Source organism: Melanotaenia boesemani, chromosome 4, assembly GCF_017639745.1.
Source record: "Melanotaenia boesemani isolate fMelBoe1 chromosome 4, fMelBoe1.pri, whole genome shotgun sequence".
In the NCBI taxonomy this organism is placed as follows: Eukaryota; Metazoa; Chordata; class Actinopteri; order Atheriniformes; family Melanotaeniidae; genus Melanotaenia; species Melanotaenia boesemani.
In genome coordinates, this window is record NC_055685.1 from 2113413 (window position 1) to 2136184 (window position 22772).

Below are 22772 nucleotides of genomic sequence, written 5' to 3' on the forward strand. Positions count from 1 at the left end.
GCAGAAAAACGGAGGACCTTTTCTGGTTGAGGTCAGAAATGAAGGTCATTTAGCAGGAGAACCTTCCGGCAGCGTCTCTGGGTGCCATCTTGGGTGGGATGTGTTCTCCTGGAGATAAGAGACCCCAACCAGCATGTTTAACTGTAAACTGTGCAGAGATATGAGCTTCATGCTGCAGTTCCACCACGATGCTCTTCCACCGCTGATGCAGAGAAATGATGAAATCATCACGTGGTCATCCTGCCCGTCTATACGTCCACCTCTGGGTACCATGGCAACATGAGAGACGTGCTGACTGAGGGCAGGTTATCATACAGATGCAGCTTCCTCCTTCAGCTCACTCATCCCCCTCCTCCTTTTTCTCTCCTCAACACTCACTCACCACCCCCCCTCTCGTCCGCTCTTCCCCTCCTTCATGTCCTGACCTCAGCCAATCAGAGGGGCCGGTGGGGGCAGGGTGTAGCACAACCACCATTCCAGTGAAGAGCTGCTACATCTCCCTAGAGCTAACAGGGAGCTAGCAGCTGAGAGGGAGGAGGCAGAGTAAAACCGAGGCTGTGTGTCTGTGTGTGCGTGACTGCTGCCTCTCTCAGACTAGCCGGCTCGGCCACTGCTCTACTCCTGTTTCACACTTTTCCCTTTAACCTTGTGCAGCTGCTCAGCTCAGGCCTGCGCATTTCACTCCAGGGTAAACAGAGGTCAGCGTGGGGGGACAGGAGTAACAACATTAGGCTTCCTTTCCCCGACTCTCTACTCCAAACACTTGGTAGTAGCTGGCAGCTCCTGGCGGACGTGCAGGCAGGATGATAGCGGCTCAGCTTCTGGCCTACTACTTCACTGAGCTGAAAGATGATCAGCTCAAAAAGGTGAGTGAGATCAGCTTTAATCTGAGCTCCTTTTGTGTCGTGTGATGTGACAGCAGCCTGCTGGATGGCCGCAGGCGCAGGGTAAGGTTGGGATTGAGCCTCCAGGCCGGATCGGGCTGGAAGAGAAGGGTGCAACATTTTGGCGTTACAGAAGGATGAAGTCAGGGTTAAATTCTACATTTAGCTTAGGCTAATTTTTTATTTGTTTAGGGGTTAGTAGTATTTGACATGGATGTCCTTGAGAAGGGCTGTGGTCAGGGATGGTGGTGCAGACAGCTACCTCATCACCGAGGGTTTCCGGAGCACTGGTTGCCATGACATCCAAAGCAGACAGGTGGCTGAGAGGGAATTGGTAAAAGTCAGGCGATATATGATCCCTCTGGTTTCATTCCTGCCTCTACTCCCTCATCTTTATTCTCTTTTACTGAGTTTTGCACATCTGGAAAAAAGAGCAAGTACTGACCAGCAGACTCCTTGTTTGCTGCTGCAATGAGTGAAATCCAAGCTGTTTCCACCTCCTGAAACCAACCATGGGGTCAACAGAAATGGGGGTGGGGTGATGCCACACTGCAGTGGTTCAGCAGGCCACTACTAAAGTAGGTTAATGGAACTAATAACAGTCAGCACACACATTAACTAAAGAAAAAAGGTTCTGCAGCTGTATGAATCCTGGATGTGACTGATCCGTGGCAACCAGATTAAAAATGTGATCCAACTTCGCTTGAGTCAACAGGTCTATGTGTCCCAGGAGTGGGAAAACAGTAAGAAGTGAAGCCTTAAAAAGGATTTTAAAGGTTCATCTCCTCCGTCATGTTATAAATGCATGTGATGGACGGGTGACCTGTCCAGGATGTAGCCTGCTTCTCACACAGTAGCTGCTGGGACAGACTAAAGGATGGATGGAAAGTATGGTTTAAATTTGGTGAGAAATTTAGCTGAGATTATTGTTTTTATTGATATTATTTTTATTCATTCATCCATCATCTATACTGCTTCATCCCTTAAGGGTCGTGGGGAAGCTGGAGCCTAACCTAGCACTTAGCAGGTGGGAGGCAGGCACACCTGGACAGGTCACCAGTCCATCGCAGGACCAACAAAGAGAGACAAACAACCACTCACGCTCATAATCACTCCTGGGGGAAAATTTAGAGTGAACAATTAACCAAACATCATGTCTTTGGACTGTGGGAGGAAGCTGGAGTACAGTTTCTAATTCTCTTAGGTAGAAGAGGCACATTCATTAGAAAATAACCAACAAAAAGCCTTCAAGGGTTTTATTTTACTGTATAAACTTCAGATAAATGCTAAAGAAAAACTGTTTAGTTGTGTTAACAAAAACACTACCGGCGCAGCGTGGCTACAGCTCAGTGATGGATCTCTCTACGCAATCTCTCAGGTTTGGCCTGGATGAAAAACTAGAACTAGCTTCTTCCAGTTCTTGTATCCAGACGGTGCATCATCTGTGTCTGAAATGGTCTTTTAAGAGGACAACATGTTTTTCCAGCATGATAATATGCATTCCTGTTGTTTTTGGATCAACTATGGCAGATCTTCCCTGGTCTGGCTGATATCTGAAGGAAATGTTCATCAGAAGGCACTTACATGCCGAGGAACATCGGCACGTCAGCTGACCACTTCAGTTATAGTCTTGTTTGTCTTAATTGTCCCATTATTGTCACGTCTATGTGTGAATTGCGATTTAGCTAGACATCATGGGTAGAATAGAGTTAATTGCCATTTGGACAAGTTAAAATAGGCACACTGGAATTCTTGTGCGTGTCCCTGAGTCAAGTAGCAACAGACATACAACAGTAAAACAGCACTAATGAATAAAACAGTAATAAAAACACATATACACACAGAAGTGGATTTGGCCCAGAATCACACAGGTGCTGCAGGTGGTCGCTTTGAGGTTGTGTAGATTATTACACTGACTGTCCAGCAGGGCGGGTAAATGGTTCATTGTCAGGGTGAGAAAGTAAGGTTTTCCCTCTGATGTCCGGAGCCACCAGCCTTAACGCGGCTGGGAAAAGGCTGCTGTGGAAGCGGCCCTGTGAGTGATGAGGCTCTCTTTTGTTTTGTCTATGTTGAGAACAAGGTGGTTGTCCTCTCCATAGATGTGGATTCTGTAAACCAGGTAGCTGTATGCAGACTGGGTCCCTCCTCTGAAGAGGCCAAGAATGGTAGGGTCGTCTGCGTACTTAATGATGATGTTATTGTTGTCATGGGGGGAGGCACACTCATACGTGTATAGTGAGAAGAGTTTAGGGCTGAGGCAGGAGCCCTGCAGGATTCCTGTACTGACTGTGAGCTCTGCAGAGACTGTTTTTCCCATCACCACCACCCGCGGTGTGTCCGTGAGGAAGTCCAGGATCCAGTTACGGGTGAGTGTTGGTACTCCCAGGTTGGCCAGTTTCGTGGTCAGCTTTAGCGACCTGACAGCATTGAAGGCAGAGCTGTAATCCAGACTAGTAGCTGTCCGTGGGTGTTCTTACTGTCAGGTGTTGGAGGGTGGAGTGAAGTGCCAATGCCACTGCGTCGTCCACTGATCTGCTGAAACGGTAGGCAAACTGATAGGAGTCCACTGCTTCATGAACTATGGAGCTGATGTGGGTTAAGACCAACTTTTCCAGACACTTTGTGGCAGCAGGTGTGAGTGCAACAGGTCTGAGATCGTTTATTGTTATGTTTGTTTTCTTGGGGACTGGCATTATCACAGAGGACTTACAGGTGTGAGGTACAGTTTCCTGTGAGAGGGAGATGTGAAGATGTCTGTGTACACCTTTGCCAGCAGCTCTGCACGGGCCTTTAGGACTCTTGGTGACACCCGGTCTGGTCCCACAGCCTTGTGGGGGCTCACCTGTCTTGGAGCTTTGATGATCTGTGTGTGCCACCCGCAGTGCAGTCTCATCTGGGTCACAGGGAGCCTTGAAGGGGATGTCTCTTTTGTGCAAGAAAAACTCCACCTTCTTGTGAACTACAGCTGTTGTGGTTTGTGGGGTTGACATGTCTTGACTGTGAGGTTCAGGCGGTCGACATGTTCTGCTTCAGGCTCGTTTTTTCACACAATAACAGTTACAAATACTCTACGTCTTTACAATGAAATTAAAATAAGTCAGGTGTGTTTGTTTTCTTTAAATATTCCCTAACAGCCCTTCTTGGTGTTCCTCTCCTCCTCAGATCGATAAGTACCTGTACTCCATGCGTTTCTCTGACGACACGCTGAAGGACATCATGAACCGCTTCCGGAGGGAGATGGAGAGCGGACTCGAACGGGACACCAACCCCACCGCCTCGATCAAGATGCTGCCCACCTTCGTCAGGTCCATCCCTGATGGATCAGGTAAGGAGAGAAGAAAGCATCAGCTACTGTATCTGCGTGAAACATACCCTCCTAGAGTTTATGAAACTGGAGGATTTGACTGTTTTTGACAGAGAAAAAAAATGTCCCTGTTACATCACACTACTGTAAGCGTGTTAAAGCACAGTGTGCTGTGTCCTTTTTCTGTTTATAAAAATGTGCTGATGTGTTAAAATGGTCAGTCCTGTTCTGTGACATAAGCCTCTTTGTGCTCTGGATTTGGACCCAGTAGATTTGTTTTAGCTGAGAGACCAAACAGTTCGAACAGCCTGATAACAACTATATTCATCTCAGATATACAAAGTATAATCAAACTTTTATAGAAATATAGTTAACTTAATGACACAAAGGCATTTTCAAAGCATTAAAGATTCACCTGTTATTGGCCGGGGCTTTGGGTTGACGGTAAAACAACTGTAATATCTGCATGACATTACTGTATCAGCACCACTGCAAACTGTACAATCAAACACATACAAACAAACAAATGACTGGACATGACTCTACAGTCTGACCTTAACAATCACAACTCACCCTGACCTGAAAATCAAGTCTTAAACCTAAAACATCCTTTTGTATGCTGTATGTGTCTGTGTATGTGTGTGTTTATGCTGTATGTGTGTGTGTGCGATAGGATGAGTGGGAGTGTGCAAGGACATAGATGTGTATGTGGAGTCAAGAGGGATCACATGCACTTGTGCGGGAAACCTGGGTGGGCCTGGGGATGGTGTGCCGTAGGTCTGGGCTCTCCCGCTGTCCTCCTCCTCCCCCTCCATACCCCCTAGGTATGTGGGGGGTGGGTGCCTTCTGGGGTTGGTGGCGGCTCATTGGCTGTGGTCGCTGTGTGGCCCGGTCTTGGGGGACGACTGCTCTTGGCCTGTCTTGCCATGGGGGGCCTCCCGGGGAGCAGGGGTGCTTAATGGAAGTTTGCTTCCCTCTGGAGCTCTAGACCCCTCTTCTTCCCCGCTCTCTCTCTCACACACACACACAAACGTTGGGACCTGGGAGGCGTGCACGTCATGCGGGGTAGAGCGGAGGGGGCCATCCAAGAGGCCTCCTCGGCTGCACCCTGTGGAGACTCGCCTCTCAATTTTAATTACACTTAGATATCAAAACACAAGAAACACAACATCCAAACAACATCTGGGGGGCGTGTCATGCAGTGCATGGCGGGCGGGGCCACTAAGGTGGCCTCACTCCTAGCACAATGTGGTCACTGCCCCTCAGTTTTAATTGCAAACAACACGCACTTCATAAACAGTCCAGAGCGGGGAGGGGGAGGGTAACACTCACACCCCTGTTCCCCTGGGGGGGGCGGTGGTAGGTGGTTGTCCCCGATTGACTGCGCCGATGGGGACCTGCTGGCCTTAGGGGGTGCCCAGTCTGTTGCATCATCCTCTGGTCCGCCGGGGGTTACCTCTGGGCTCTTGGGGCCCTGGGCACTTCACTCAGGCCGCCCTGGATGGCCGGTGCCTGGCGGGGTTGCCAGCTGCTGATCTTGGCCGACCGGGTCTTGTGCCACGTGACTGCAGAGGGCTCTGGCTGGGGCTCTCCACTGCCACCCTCTGGGTGGGGTTGGGGTTGTTGTTAGAGCCAAGCAGAAGTTGACAGTTTAAAGTTAACAGTTTAAAGTTTCTCCCTTAAGGATGGGTAATGATTTGCGGTCTCACCCACCCTGCAGAGGACAGGATGTGGTGGTCACAGCTCTGTGTGATAAGAGTCATAAAGTGTTGTATGTGTTTCCCTGTTTGAACTTTGCGAGAACTCTGCTTGCTCTACTGCAGTGTGATAGCTGCTCAATAAAGAGACTGCACTGGGGTTGAGACTTCGGAGTTGACACCAGACACTCTCTGAGTGCTGAACCACCGTCTCTCCCCATCGCGATGAAGCTGACTTCACTCTGAGTTCTTTGTGTCTTATTTTATGATAGAAAAATACCCATCAGTTGTCTTCGGGGTGGGGTAGCTTGGGTTCATGCTCTGGGATCACTGCTTAGGACCTGGGTCTCTTGGCCACCATGGTCTGCCTCTAGCCTCTGTAGAGGCGTGGTTGCATTTGCACGTTCTCACTCACCACTCTTCATCAGTGATCACTCCTCATCCTCTGCATGCTGACACAGTCACTGAGTTGTCCAGTGGGTTTATATACTCAGAGATAATTTCTCTTTTTTTTCTGTTTGTTTGTATCTGGTTGTTGTCGTGATATGTTTGTGATATTTCTTTTTGATTTGGTTGTTATTTAAGAACTCTTAATGACTGGCAGCTCTGTTTTTCTGTAAAAGCTGTAGGAATCTTTCTGGTGTGTTTAGGTACAGGTGTAGCAGTTTGTTGTCTGGTGATAATGTCTGTTTGTAATTCTGTCTGTGGTGTTTTTGTCTCCTCTTTCTTCTTTCTTCCTTCCCTTTTGTTTCTTTTTGCTGTCTTCCTTCTTTTTCTGTCCCCTCCGGTCAGGTCCAGCAAGATTACATAGATTCCATGATTCAAAGTAAATAAATTAATTAATTAATCAGATTATCAAGGGGACCCTTTTATCCATAAGCCTTAAATTGGCAGAGTAAATTTGTTCAGCACAATACAGCAACCAGACTATCATTCTGCTGCTATGATGCTGGACAGGTTAAAAAAAAATAATAAAAACATCCTTTTGCACCTGTAGGGGCAAAATAATTGTCCCCACTTTACCATGCAGTCCCCATTACATGGTTAAAATTAATTACTGAATGTTAATATATTATAATACACTATGCTATAATATCCATCCATCCATCCGTTATCTTGACCGCTTATTCCATTTCGGGTCGCGGGTGAGCTGGAGCCTATCCCAGCATTTTAACAGGTGAGAGGCAGGGTACACCCTGGACAGGTCACCAGTCTGTCGCAGGGCCAACACAGATAGAGACAAACAACCATTCACACACACACTCACCTGCTATAATATAATATCATAAAATATAATAGAACAGAACAGAATAGGTTAGAAAAAGATATAAACCATATTTAAAATGGCTTTATCAAATATTTTTCCATTTCATAAATTTTTGGGATGATGCCAACATTTAATAATATAATCTGTAATTAGAAAACAATTACTGTTAACTGTCAACTGGATAATTGAATGAAAATCTAATTAATATCAAATCCATAAACCACTAACTTTTACGTAAAATTCTATTTATTTATTTTCTAAACCTGTAGAAAAACTGTGCACTACCAGTCAAAGGTTAGGACACATTTTTCCATTAAATCCAGTGGGAAAGTGTGTCCAAACATTTGACTGGTAGAGTAATTTCCCTTTGGGAATAAATTAAATGTTACACCATTGTAACATGCATGCATAATCTGGGATAAAACAAAGATGAATTTGACAGCCAGAACATCAGAATATTAAATCCTACTGTGATGAAATTAAAGGAGAAACAAGCTACGTGTGCAGAATTAAAGACTAAGTGGAAGATCTTTGTGCAGACTTTCTATGTTAAAGAGGAATTTATAAAATGTTTGACAATTTAATAAAGAATCCAGAGAAACGAAGTGGCTCTAAGAGCCAGACTCAAACTGTTAGAGAGCTGATAGAGCCACACAGCTTCACTCCTGCAGCTCACTTTATAAATAACTTCAAGTTATCAACAACTGCATGAGAGAGAGCAGCCAAAGAGCAAGTTGAAGCCATGTTGAAGTTACAGTGACGAGCGCTGACAGACATGATGAAAAGGATGGTCAGTAATGACGGATAACTTCCACGTTTACTTGAAGGAAAGTAAACAAAGAGAATCACGAAGACTGTGTGTAAAATTGTAGATGACCTGTAAAGATTTTAGTCTAAAATCCTCTGAATTCTGATCCAGTTTAACTTTAGTGCAGATCCTGAAAAACCCATTGCAGCTGCAGGAATGTGTCTTTAAAAAATGACTGTACACTTCTTCAGAAACCACAATAAATACTTTGGTCATGAAGGGCCACAATCAGTGGTTCAGATATCTGATTACATGACCAGCTCTGAAATAACACAACTTCATTTAACACAGCGAAAGAAAGCCAAAAGAGCCAAAGATGGAGGATTTCTGAAGTCCAGCATCTATCCTCTAAAACATCCAGCAGAGTTGCCAGAAAGCCGCTGTCTGACTGAGTGAATGTGACTCAGTCAGATGGGATTCATTGTGAAATGAGCAGGTCTGAAAAAGCAGCGCTCCTATGTGAAGCCTGGTCACATGTCATTCCACTCAGGTCAAGGAGATAAATAGCTCAATGCAGCCGACACTGTGGCCATGGTGCTACTAAATGGAGGAGGGTGTTTTCTTGGGAAGGAGGCTGTGTTATTTCACCTCCACAGATGATTCAGCTTCAGATAAACGCCTGAAAAGTTCATGTTCATTTAAAGAATAAATAGAGATAATTATGGACAGCTTTTCTGAAACACAGAAACAAAGTATTTTGTCCTGGTTTGGTTTTAGTTCGCTAGATGAGCTGGATGAGTGACGGTGATACCACTGTAGGCGCTAACTGCCTTCTCTCTGATGCAGGTAAACACAGAAAAACGGGTCATTTATCAGCGTATTATCATCACTGATGTGCAACTTCCTTCCTAACTTGACAGAAAAGGGAGACTTCATTGCTCTGGATCTTGGGGGCTCAAACTTTCGAATCCTGCGTGTCAAAGTGACCCAAGACAAGAAGCAACCGGTTCAGATGGAGAGCCAGGTCTACGAGACCCCAGACGACATCATCCATGGGAGTGGGTCACAGGTGAACACACTTATCAACTGATTTTATGTTTACCCGTGTGTTACATTAATTATGTATTAATTAAGGTATTAGATTATGTGGAAGAATTGTTCCAGGAACCAAACAGTCCCATTACATTGTGTCTCACTACATTCATATTTATGTAACTTTAATGTTGTTATTGTCTATCTACTAATTAACATACAGATGTATTAACATCAGGAGTTACGAATTCCCACGCAGATGACAAAACAGAACTAAATAAAAACTAAGTATAAAAAATTCACATTTAACAAAACTGTTTCCAATCAACAAACAAAAAACTGAGGAATTACAATCAGAGCCAGACTAAGGCGACGTTCATGCTGCAAATCTGTTTTTTTTTTTTTTAACCACAATGCAATATTTTTGCGTGGTTGTTCATATCATCATTTCAGTGTGACCTTCATCACATGTAAGTGTGAGCGGTACGTCGCCCTGAAGTGACACGCATGCCCAGAGAAAGACCGGAGGTCACGCAGTGCGTGGTGTTTACGGAAGGAAATGTGGATGTTTTTGTGCCGTTCTTCTCGTTTCTTTGACGTCAAAGTCGGGTGAAAGTCGGATGACCACTCGGACCGAGGTCACTTCGACACAGATGTGTATCCGATCTAGGACACATATGAAAGTGGCCTGGATTGGATGTTAAAAAAAAAAATCATATCTGTGCTGTTCAGACTGTCATTAAATAACCTGATATGAGTCAAATATGAGCAAAATTAGACTTGAGTTGCAGTGTGAACAGAGCCCAAGGTCCTAGATGCACCAACACACCTGAGTCAAATTAATGAGTCACTGTATAGAACGTGATTGGCTGTTAGAGCCACCTAATTTGACTCAGGTGTGTTGGTGCAGGGATACATTGAAAACCTGCTGGATTGCGGCCCTCATAGGACAGAATTGAGTAGCCCTGCTCTAGATCCTCGAGACTAGGTCCTAGACTCTAGATCCTCGAGGCTAGGTCCTAGACTCTAGATCCTCGAAACTAGGTCCTAGACTTTAGATCCTCGAAACTAGGTTCTAGAGACTTTTTACAACCCAATGACGTGACAAACCGGAGCTCTTTCAGACTGGCTGTCAGTGTTCACACAGGTGCTGTATTACACATCGTGTTTCAATACAGTAAAAAAAACCAAACAAAAACAAATGTAGACTAAATCATCAATCAGTTTCAGAAAGTGAAGAAGGAAGAAAAGAAGAGAAAAACATGGTGTTACACGTCCATGTTTCTAGCTGTGTGGCTATGTTGCCTGGCAACCGGTTAAATTCAGTAGAGGATTTCTTTAAGCTCAGAACCTGAACCATGTCTGTGTGAAAACACTGTGGCAGACCTCCATCATCTTCTGCTTCTTTACATTTTACATCTGAGCATGCTCCATGTCTTCTTCCCAGTTTTTGGTACTTTTCCGTGGCAGCGCTACAGCGCCACTTACAGGCCGAGTGTGGCTACTGAAGCATTTTAACTGGAATTATGTGGACCCACACCTTTCTGGAAACACTTCCTTCTGTACAAAAAGCATTTTTTTTTTTTTTTTTTTTTTTTTTTTTTTTTTTTACGAAACCAAGTAGCTTCAAAGTAGACTAAATCCAATTAGAGACAGTCTAAATGTCCTGATGTCACAGAGCCGTGTTATTCCAGAAATTCACTTTTTCTATCTTCCCTCTGACGAGCTCAGCTGTATTTAACTCTTATGCCCTGTTAAGAAACTTAGTGTCGTTGTGAGGAGGAGGAGAAGGAGGAGCATTTATTGAGATAATTTTGGCTGTGACTGCACCCTAGTCATAAAATCAGGGAGAGAAGTTTTTAAAGGAATTTTGAAATTCTTGAGCATCATCCATTTCCACTGTATTTTAACTGGTTTGCAGCCAAGACACAAGGATGTTGTAAAAGGTCACCTTAGAGGTCAGTGAGGGAGGGGTTAAGATGGGGCAGCTCTGTGATTTGGGGTAAAGCAAATATCACTATAATGAAAGTCTATGGTTAAAAATGCGAACATAATGTTTTTGATCAAGTATAAATAAAAACTTTTCACCTATTAATCAGCTTGTGAGACTAATGACATATTTGCTGATAGAATATTGAATTATAGTATTTTAAAAAAATGTTAGTGGTTTATGATCAAAACTGGCATCTTTCCTTTTCTATTGTGTTTAATTACATTATGATATACATAAATAAAACAGAACCCTTCAAAAAGAAGAACCAACCCAACGTGACATATTTAAGACATTTTGCACCATTTTATGGTAAAAACTTTGTTCAAAATCCTGTTGAACACAATCTGATACTTACCTTCTGCCTCCTAATCAATGCCAGGAAACAGACAACCACACTTTATTAATTTTGACATATCACATGGTAATAAATGTTAAACACCCCCCACCTCCAAAAAAGTTGAATGGCCAAATAAAGACACATTAAAAAATGTGTCTTTTCTTACCATTTTTTCATGTGCCATGCCTTGAAGGGTTTAAGTCCCAGTGTAGTTAACAGTCCCAGTGGAAGTTGCCTTTTAACAGGGTTAAGGTTGGTTTCTGTAAAAGTGAGTGATGCAGGCGACGTCACAGCCTGTGCTGACCTCCTGCGAACTTGAGGAGAACAGCTGGCGCTCGGATGGTAACACGATAACCAAAACACGAGCCGCTGTTTGCAGCTGAGGGATTGGCTCACGGCTCAGATTAGGACAGATGCAGTTTGATGAAATGATGCAGAGACAGCTGGTAGGAAGCGTAATACAATCTTTGAACAGGTTTGTTAGAGTCTCAGTCTGAAGTCAAAATGCTTCTTGGATTTTTCCAAAACGGGGTGATAGGTACAGCAGTTACTGTCTGAAAGATAAAGGAAGAATGTCATGTTTTCTTATTAAATCTGTCCTTGTATGCATGCATGTTTCCTGGATGTTCTAAAGTCTAAGCTTCTCTCGTCTGTCTCCAGCTCTTCGGCCACGTTGCAGAGTGCCTGGGAGACTTCATGGAGAAGCAGAAAATTAAAGATAAAAAGCTCCCTGTGGGATTTACGTTCTCCTTTCCATGCGTCCAAACCAAGCTGGATGAGGTAAACACTTTTAATCTGGTGTGTCTTAACGGGAGGAAAGTTTGTGCCTGTCAGGGCTGCTGTTTTGTCATATTCTGTTAATCTTAGCTTTACATAGTTTCTGATGCTTCACATCTCCTTGTCCTTGTTTAACAGGCTGTCTTACTGACGTGGACGAAGAAGTTTAAAGCCAGCGGAGTGGAGGGCATGGACGTTGTGAAGCTTCTAAACAAGGCCATTAAGAAACGAGGAGTGAGCTGTTTTTATGTGCCTAATAAAACTTTCCATCATTAGACTGTCGGCTGGTTTCATGTAGTGAAAGCGGATTTTGTTCTGTCAGGACTACGAAGCAGACATCATGGCAGTGGTGAACGACACAGTCGGCACGATGATGACGTGTGGATTTGACGACCAGCGCTGTGAAGTGGGAATCATTATAGGTGAAAACTAAGAGCTGATTTGATTATTTCTAATCGTTTTACTGTTAAAGTGAAAAAAATAGTTTACAAGACACATTTAACAAAACACATGCTACATTCAAAGTCACTTAAATCCCCTTTCTTCTTCATTCTGATGCTCAGTTTGCACTTCAGCCAGTCGTCCTCACCGTGTCTACATGCTGCCGTGTGATTGGCTGGTTAGATATTTGTGTCAACAGGAAGTTGGACCTTATAAAGTGGATGGGGCAGGAATGTTTATGCTTACCTATTTTTGAGTATAAACTTCCAAGACAGTCTGTCTCCTCAGACTGTTTTAATTTGCGTAAAAGGCAGAATAAATAAATAAATCCAAAACACATCATTTAACAGTACAATGAGTACAGATCTACAGGTGGGGGTTTTACAGTCTGACGCTGGCATGATTGAACACAGTCTACCTGGTGAGATCCAGGACTGAAGTCATGGCCGCTGTGCATCCTTTCAGGAACGGGAACAAACGCCTGTTACATGGAGGAGCTGCGCCACATTGACCTGGTGGAGGGGGACGAAGGCCGGATGTGCATCAACACTGAGTGGGGTGCCTTTGGGGACGACGGCTCCCTGGAAGACATACGCACAGAGTTTGACCGCGAGATTGACAGAGGCTCCATCAACCCTGGAAAGCAACTGTAAGATTATCAAAAATTTTTGTTTAGTTTAATCGCAGCACAGCTGGAAGGCATCAGTCAGTTAATTATCTGATCTAAGCAAAGGACCGTATGTGAATATGTTGGGATGCTGTAGAAAAGACTCCCTTTTGTTCTTGAACATTGCTGCCAGACACAACAAAAGAGTTGCAGGCATCACATATTCAGTGTGAGAAGCAACAGAAGTGTGTCATCATGGAATGAGTGTTGTCTGATTCCCTCTGATCAGGTTTGAGAAGATGGCGAGTGGGATGTACATGGGCGAGCTGGTTCGACTCATCCTGGTAAAGATGGCCAAAGAGGGGCTCCTGTTTGAGGGTCGGATAACACCGGAGCTCCTGACCAAAGGAAAGATCGAGACTAAGCACGTCTCTGCCATCGAGAAGTGAGTCCTGATTGTTGTAAGGCGACTGCTTTTCTTCAGATGCTTATCAGAGGACATGATTCTCATTTCAGGACTAAAGAAGGGCTGAAAAAGTGCATGGAAGTCCTGACGAGGCTCGGTGTGGAGCCTTCGGACGAAGACTGTCTGGCCGTGCAGCATGTTTGCACCATCGTGTCTTTCCGTTCGGCTAATCTCATTTCTGCCACTCTGGGAGCCATCCTCTCCCGCCTAAAGGAAAACAAAGGAGTCGCACGACTCCGCACCACTGTGGGCATCGATGGATCTCTCTACAAGATGCACCCACAGTGAGTATTAAATGGAAAGTGAAGGACACATTTATGGGTGCAAATTTGTGACAAATCTCTTCCAGTCTTTGTTTATTTTATTTTATTTTTCATTTGATGGATTTAAATAATTTGTTTTTATTTATTATTATTTTTTATATGCATTTATTAGCTATTCTAATAATTAATTGTAGTTTATTTATATTTATTTTTATGTTAATTTTTTTCCCCTTTTTTCTGTATTTATTAAGTTTTTATGTAATTGTAAATAAATTCAGGGGTGACGGGGTTAACGTGCAAAGACAAGCTAAAGACCACCATGTTGTGTCTTCTTCTTTGGCACAAGCAGACCATGTGGATGCTTGGGCACCCCGCGCCAACCGGGGGGCCCTCCCAAATGTGCGTGAAATGTCAAAACATATTGATTAAAAATAAATAGATAAAAATGGTAATAATCACAAAAACTTGATTTTTATACTGTTCAACCCGAAGCCATTTTTTGCTGCTTTTGGTCCCAGTCAAATAAAGGTATACTGACTTCCTGTCAAACTTTCCACCAATCAGAGAGCTTAAACTGATGTTAATGTTCAGTCAGGAGCAGAAAGTTCTGTGTGTGTCTGAAATAACTGGAAATGAGGAAAACGTGTAAATACAACTAAGGAAAAAAATTAAAATACCACTGCTATTTATTCTTAAATGATCATCTCTGAGTTTTACTACCAAAAATTTTACTTGTCCACAAGAAAAACTCAGGATAACAAAGCTCCGGAGGGCGAAAACTATTTTAAACTGCAAGCTCATCACTCAAGATCTGACATCAAATGACCATGAAGCACCGAAGCAAACTCAGACGGGGGTGAAGTGCACAGCGAGAACAGATGGAAACAAGCTCCTACAGGCAGGACTGGAGTTGCCTTCATCTGTGACAAGCAAACACCACCAGAACTGGACAGTAGAAGACTGGAGGGAGGTCATCTTCTCTGAGTCCATTTCTCAGCTTTGCCCAGCACCTGGTTGTTTTATACTTAGATGAAGACCTGCAGCCTCAATTCTAAAGCTTAGGTACAAAAACCGACGTACGCCAAACAGTTTTATAAAAACCAAACTCGACAGGAAAATGTTTCTACCTCCACGCAAACTCTGCCCCAGGCGTACGCACAGAATCTAGAAAACGAGAAGCTGCGACACCAACGGTCCAGAGTAAAGTCAAGGAAAAGATGAGGTGAAGAGTCTGCTGCCAACATTTACCAGTCAGTAAAAGAAAATGTGAAAAGTAAGCTTCGGTCATTCATTCAGAGATCCAGCAGAGTGGGACAGACTAAAGGTCTAGAAGTGATGCAACGCTTATGAAACACACAAGAGGTGGATTTCCTTTATTTATTTATTTATTCTTACACAATCCTTTTGTAACTGTTGTCCCAGTTTCTGTCCAGACGGTCTTTTTGTCCCACAACTCTTTGACCACATTGTTAATAGCGGTGATGGTGTCCCTCTGCACCTGCAGGACTTCCTCTGAGGACACGGCGGTGCTGCGTGGAGACTATCCTCACCCTCTTGCTGCAGCACCGCCGACCCACATGGACAAAAACCAAAGACTACATTACCAGCATCATTACTGTCATTTAGCAGACGCTTTTCTCCACAACGCTCTACTGTGGGCTGCAGCGTCTTGCCTGAGGACCCAAGTGGAAGGTGTTACTGTTCAGCCCAGTGGGATTCGAACTTCAATCTCCCGCACTGCAGACGGATGCTCTACCGACTGAACGTCTAGCCGTACGTTCGATGCCTCTGCCGTGTCTTCCCTCCTGACACTGATGACAGCATCTGCCACCTGCTGCCACTCTTCTGTCTTTCTGACACCAGTAATGCCCACGCCGTGCCCACCAGTTAAACATTTTCACGTTTGTCAACGTGGTCTGTTGGACGTGCGTGTGCAGGCTTTTATAAATCTGAAAGTAGAAGTGCGCAATATTTTCCCTTTTGTGCCACAGACGCCGCCTGTAGATTGCTTTGCTACAGTTTATAAATGAGGCCCCCAGAAAGGCCGACAAATGACAGCGTCTCACACTGACTGTTAAGCATAGAGGAGGATCAGTGATGATCAGGGGCCTTCAGCGAGAAGGGAATCGGGCAGCAGTGTCTTTGTGAAGGATGCATTAATAAAGCCACATACAAGGTTCTCCTAGAAAAACATTTACTTCCTTATGCTGAGACTGCGCTCCCCAATTCAGAGGATTATAGCAGGACAATCCTCCAGGCTACACAGGCTCGGGAGCCAAGGTCTGGATGAAGGACCATCACATCAAGAACCTGTCACGGCCAGCTCGGTCTCCAGATCTGAACCCTGCTGAAAACCTCTGGAATGACATCAAAAGAAAGATGGATGGTCACAAACCATCAAGCAAACCTGAGCAGTTTTTTTTTTTTTAAGAAAGGCTCTGGTAGGCCTCCATAACCACAGCAGATCAAACAAGATCCTGAGAAATACAGAATATTTCCTTTTATCACTTTAAAGACTCTAATGAATCTGTTCCTTTAGACCAGATGTCTCGTGCTGTGACTGCTGAGGTCCGAATGAGTGATTATCTCAACAGAACCAGTGTGTTTGATTAAACCTTCTGCTCTCTGAACAGATATGCTCGTCGCCTCCATAAGACTGTGCGGCGTTTGGTTCCAGACTCGGATGTCCGCTTCCTGTTGTCTGAGAGTGGGAGCGGGAAAGGCGCTGCCATGGTGACGGCGGTAGCGTACCGGCTAACAGAACAGGCGCGGCAGATTCAGCAGACGTTGGCAGAATTCAGGCTGAGCAAAACTCAGCTGTTAGAGGTGAAGAAGAGGATGAGGATAGAAATTGAAAGAGGTCTGAAGAAAGAATCTCACCAGGAAGCCACGGTCAAAATGCTGCCTACCTTCGTTCGAAGCACACCAGATGGAACAGGTGAGGAAAAAAACCACATCCAAGCACATCTTTCTGGTTTTAACTGTGTAGTAAAAGGCTTCAGATGTGTTGACACATTTTAAGCCTTGAAGTCACAATCTATTTCAGTTTTTAAAAGAACAATGTTTGAAAGTTCAATGACTTGATTCTCAGCTCTACAAATATCTGATGAGCAGCTTTCTGTTCAGGGATCAGAGCAGCTCGTCGCCTGATAGAAAAACGCTGGAAAGCTGCACAGCATGCGCAGCTTCCTCTGTTGGTCTCAGCAGGCTACAGCACAAAAAGGCAAACAGCAGGATGGAATTAGTTTGATAGAATAATAAATCCACTGGTTTCCTGGTAAACTAGCCGTGACTGGAGTGGTTCATTGCTTACATTCTTGATGTCACAAATAATACAGAGGTTTTTCCACTCAGCTGACACAACGTGAACTAGATTTGGTCATCTAGTGAGTTATGTAAGGCAGTGTTGTTTTTGGCAGCATCTCAGTTTTAGACGTAGTTTTAGTCGTCATGACGAAAATGCTGATTAGTTTTAGTCACGTTTTAGTCATTTATAAGTTTGATAGTTTGTCTAGTTTTAGTCTAGTTTTAGTCAAATAAAAAAAGTATTAGTTTTTAACAAATTAATTTAGGTCAATAATACGTATTAAAAAGTGGAATCAAGGCTGACAGGTTATAACAAGTATTATAATTTATAAAACAAGTTAACCTTAATGCTTTTGCATAAAAACCAGATCCATTACCAGACTGATAGCTTTAGCCGAGACTTTCCCATCAACAGGGAAGCAAAGCTGCCGTGTTTTACTTAACTGCTGTTGGGCAGAAACTTTTTATTTCTATATTTAAACTTTTTCATCAATTCATCCCCTACTTCATCATACAAAAATATAACACAAGAAAATATCTGATCTATAAGTTCAACATATAGCTCCACATTGTGAGCTTGTTGTTTGGTTATTTTCATCAATAATTACAAAATTAAAAGGAATATTTTTAGACTTAGAAGGTTTCCCAGCCAACAATAAATACTGTAATCAATTACTCCTAAAAAGCAAAGAGCAACAACATCCTGACTTTGGTAACTGTGGCTTTATTTCCGAGAATTTTCTGAAGCGAATACTCCACCCTGAACATACACATGTGCAAAATATGAGCAAAGGATGAGGAACACGTTCAATTTGACCTGGTCTGCCAGTAAATGATGATGGATTGTAGTTAAAATATGTCCATATATCGTTTCATCGCTTCCACCAAACCCCTTCATCCACACATGATTCATCTGTGTGTTATGGGATGTGTTTAACTGCTGTGTGTGTGGTTCGGCCAGCTCAGTGCGTGTGTGAGCGTGAGTGAACGTGCACGCGGAGGGAAGAAAGCTTGTAATAAAGCCGTTTCTCAGCACAAACGCTGCCTTCCTCACCTTGTTTCAGCCCGTTAACACGTGTAGAGGAGCGTAGGTTCACCCCGAAGGGAAGGCTACTTCAGCCCTGGAGAAGAAGGATCTCCCCGTTTCTTCCGACCACGGTCAGAAGAGGAAAACGGGAAAGGTTAACATAAGAATGAATAAACTGCTGCTTGTCTGTGGCGCTGCACGGCTGGTGGTGGGCGTGGCCAAGGTGCAGCAGCGTTGCTGACTGACAGGTTGGCTCACACCAGGCAGAAATGTCGTGTTTTCATGTAATCAGAGAGCCATTTTTAGCTCATCACCGTCTCGTTATCGTCATGAAAAAAGGTGCGTCAACTAAATAAATTCGTCATCGTTGACGAAAACACCACTGATGTAAGGTAACGAGTTGCACAGCTGGAGGTATCCTAGTTTGAAGAAACCTGAAAGGTTGTTTGCATGGAAGTTTTAAGAAGTCACTGCAGCATTACTCCATGTTTGAAAGCATTTCTTTGTTTATAAAAAATGATCAGATCCATATGAACGGCTGAAATCTAACTGAGTCTGAACAAATTAACAGGCCAGTTATTTTAAAGTCTCTGGAAGAAATTAATAGTATTTTGATCGTCTGTGTGGCAGCAACACTTCAGGATAAAAATAAATCCAGGATTTACAGGGGTTTCTCTACTTTTAATATACTAACATATTAAGAAGCATTGTCTCTAAAATGGCTCTTAATAGCCCCTTATTTATTTATTTTTATTTTTAACAGAAAATGGAGACTTTCTCGCCCTGGACCTTGGAGGGACAAACTTCCGTGTGCTCCTGGTAAAGATTCGCAGTGGGAAGAGGCGATCAGTTGAAATGCATAACAAAATTTATGCCATTCCCATAGAAGTTATGCAGGGCACAGGAGAAGAGGTAAGGAAGGCCAGATTTCCCATAAGAGCCCGACGTGACATATTTGTCACATACAGTTTGAGACATTTTGCTTGAATTTATGGTAGCCATAAACTTTGCTTAAAATCCTGTTGAACACAATCTGATACTTGTCTTCTGTCCCCTAATAGATACCCAGAAGCTGAAAACCATATCATAATATTTTAAACTATCACATGGTAATAAATGGTAGATATCCCCCTAAAAAATTTTATTAAAAAGTTAATTTTTTTTACATTTTGTTATAGGGCCAAATAAAGACCTCATATTTTAGAAATATAACTTTTCTTACCATTTTTTCATAGGTCGGGCCTTTATGAGTTAAACAGAAGAATGCCTGTTCCAAGTCACATTTACTTCCTAACCTTATTTTTTTATTCCTTTTAGTTACAGCAGCAACTTTAAAAAACAATTAGATGATGCTTCGATCCAAATATCAACCTGTTACGTAGAGTTCTGATTGTTCTAATTGGAACAGAAAAAGCACTTTATTCCCATTTCAATAATAGTTTTATTCTTGTTGTACAAATCCCTGTAATCACATCTCTTTGCAGCTTTTTGACCACATCGTTCACTGCATCTCGGATTTTCTAGACTACATGGGGATGAAAAGCGCTCGGCTGCCTCTCGGATTCACCTTCTCCTTCCCCTGCCATCAGACCAGTCTGGATGCAGTACGTTCCACACCAGTTCCACACCAGTTCCACACCAGCTTTCTCCAGTTCCTGCAGGAACTGCAAGACTAACACCCCAGTATGGGTTTGAGTCTGATACAGGCCACATCATGTGGGCGGAGCTTATGGGAAGCAGGAAGTGTTTAGTGAACAACTGACTTGCAGCTTGTTAGTAATGACAATAAATCTTAATATTCATTCATTATCTGAACCGCTTTGTCCATTACGGGTCGCGGGGAAGCTGGAGCCTAACCCAGCATTTAGCAGGTGGGAGGCAGGTACACCTGGCAAGGACACCAGTCCATCACAGGGCCACGTCATAATATTAACCTGTTTTATAAGCTTTTTTTTTTTTAGCAATGAAGCCATAAAACAGAACAATGTTTATGCTCCTTTTACTAGTTTTTTTTTTTTAGACATTTTCATTGTTAGGGCTTTGTTTTTGGTCCCCTTTATGAAAAATATAGTGGACCCTCTGACACCTCTACAACATTATTTAGTTTGATCTGATTTTATTTAACATTTCCTCAAATTCAGTTGACAACCGCATAGTTTTACATTCATCTTTTTATTTCCCTTCAATTTGGAGCCTTCAGTGATCTTCATAGTTTTCAGCTCTTCCGTTATTGTTTGCCTGTACTCTGCAGGGTATCCTGGTGACCTGGACAAAAGGCTTTAAGGCAACAGACTGTGAGGGAGAAGATGTAGTGGAGCTTCTCCGGGATGCGATCAAGAGGAAAGAGGTAACAACAGAAGACCGATATTTGTCAATCTCAAAATGAGCAATTCTTTACTAAAGCAGCTGCAATAGAGACGACAGCAAACATAAACAGCAACACTGCTTTAAATATATGAGTGGATGAAGAGAAGTAATGCAGTGAATGGGGACGGGCTGCATTTATTTATACGTCAATGGGTCGGGTCTAGAAAATTCCTGCTGTTCATGGGTTACACCTTCAGGGTTTCATATATTGATTTCCCCCTTTTAGATGGAGGATCCGGTAAGTACTAAGTGAGAGTAAATCCTTTGATGGCAGGTAAAGCCGTGCGGGACTGGACCAGAGCAGTGTGTGCTTATTGTTGTAAAAGCATGTACCTGAAGAGGGCTGATCCTGGATGTGGCGTCGCTCTGAAAAAGCTTGCATATTTTAGTGTGCAGCCTGTCCAGGAATGTGAGTGAATTGCATCGTGTTCAGTGTGGCATTTAAGCCATTACTGTAGGCCTGACATTAACCTTGATAATGCAGGTTAATAACGTGACTTTTACATTGTTTTAATACAAATTGAAGAGCTGATAAGTGATTTATATAAATATCTCTGAAAAAGACTTATGTTTTGTTATAGTAATCAGGGGTTTCCAGCTCCGGTCCTCGAGGGCCACAATCCTGCAGGTTTTCGACGTGTCCCTGCTCCAAAACCATCTGATTCAAATTAATGAGTCATTGTGCAAAACTTAATTGGCTGTTGGATCCATTTCATTTGAGTCAGGTGTGTTGAAGCAGCAAACATTGAAAATCTGCAGGACAGCAGCTCTCAAGGACCGACTTTGGATCTGATTACAGACATGTATCTGCATCCATATTTGGAGTTAGACAGCTCAGAAATGGGAATATTATGGAATTATCTGATGTTATACCATGGTCTGGGTGAATACTCGCTTCTAAATGGCTGGAGGGTGTCCATTAAAAAGTGATAATGGACACCTATAAAAGACGTTCCGACCAAATAGCCTTATTGCTGTAAATTATTGAGCTGAATAAATGGTAGTTGGTTACTGTGGCAACAGAAACTCACTGTGGACTTTGACTGTTTGAAACAAAACATCGCATCATCCTCTGGACACACACAAGCTGTAAGAGCTGCACACACTCTCTGAAATGTTTGTGTCACGTCTGCGGTCGACTGAGCTGCAGATTCTGTTAGAGGCGGTTACCTTGGCAACGCGTAACAATGAAATAGTCCACTCAACCGCTTCTTGTGAAAAACTTACGATTTTACCGGTAAAAAAACAACATTAACGCATTAATAATTTATTTAATATTTATTTCTTTCTTAATGGACCATGGTATAAGTGGGATAATGCCCAACGAGGTGTCTATTATCATAAATTAATGGACTTCGCGGAGGCAACGGTCCTCCGCTTCGTCTCTTAATTTGTGATAATCGTCACCTTGTCGGGCATTATCCCTTACATAACTAAATGCATGATTACTGAATGGTGAGATTTTTTTTAAAAGTGTGGCATTTAAAATCCAAATCATAAGTTTACACACACCCACCACACTCAGGTGTTTCGTTAACAAGTTTGTCATGACGTCTGTTTCATGTATGAAAGATTTATTTAGCGATGGATCAGAATTTTTCATAAAATACCCCCATCACTTTTTAGAACAAATTAGAAAATTCCCAACATTGATCATATAGGATCATTTATATTGTCAAAGTCACCTGGAGGTGGACCTGCATGTGGATTTTAAACCCTTCTTTGACCCTTAAAACTCCAAGTCATGTTTTGTTAATTTTGCTCTTGTTTTTATGTATATAAAACTGCATGTAGAATCTGGACTCTTTAAATCCCAGTGAACATCCTGACTCTGTCTTTTTAGGACAGCCTCAGTTTATGAGCCTAAAATGATGTAACATGAGTAGATATAGCAGCATAAAAATATTGGCATTGAAACAAACATAAAACAGAAACTATTTACATATTTACACTTTTTCCTCATTTCCAGTTACTATGGGTGCAAGTGCTGAAAGCATTAAGGCACACATAACTATCGCTTTGCGTTTATTCTACGATTTTATTAGACTTTTCCCACATCTGTCTCAAAACTTTGGTGTCTAACTCTGCCCACAGTTTCGACTCAATCCCCACAAAAGTTATATCAAAACGTGCACGTCGTCAAGAATGGTGCGCTTTGGTTTTTCTTTAGATAAGTCTTACAGTGTTTACATATAAAAAAAAAAGCCATTTTTTTAATCTTTTTGAAATGAATGGGATTTGGCTGAAATGAGCCAA

The 22772-nt window shown here is 42.9% G+C and overlaps 1 protein-coding gene across 1 annotated transcript in view; it reads left to right on the forward strand.

The window, feature by feature from the left end:
- The first annotated feature begins 490 nt into the window (after nucleotides 1-490).
- LOC121638261 (hexokinase-1) overlaps nucleotides 491-22772 on the forward strand; it is a 32162-nt gene continuing 9880 nt past the window's right edge. The window contains exons 1-13 of the mRNA XM_041982927.1: nucleotides 491-866; nucleotides 4047-4209; nucleotides 8821-8969; nucleotides 11923-12042; nucleotides 12178-12273; nucleotides 12362-12461; nucleotides 12946-13129; nucleotides 13377-13532; nucleotides 13604-13837; nucleotides 16450-16754; nucleotides 18913-19061; nucleotides 19634-19753; nucleotides 20401-20496. Coding sequence (XP_041838861.1) covers nucleotides 804-866; nucleotides 4047-4209; nucleotides 8821-8969; nucleotides 11923-12042; nucleotides 12178-12273; nucleotides 12362-12461; nucleotides 12946-13129; nucleotides 13377-13532; nucleotides 13604-13837; nucleotides 16450-16754; nucleotides 18913-19061; nucleotides 19634-19753; nucleotides 20401-20496 — 1935 coding nt within the window. The 5' untranslated portion in view covers nucleotides 491-803. The remainder of the gene's footprint in view (nucleotides 867-4046; nucleotides 4210-8820; nucleotides 8970-11922; nucleotides 12043-12177; nucleotides 12274-12361; nucleotides 12462-12945; nucleotides 13130-13376; nucleotides 13533-13603; nucleotides 13838-16449; nucleotides 16755-18912; nucleotides 19062-19633; nucleotides 19754-20400; nucleotides 20497-22772) is intronic.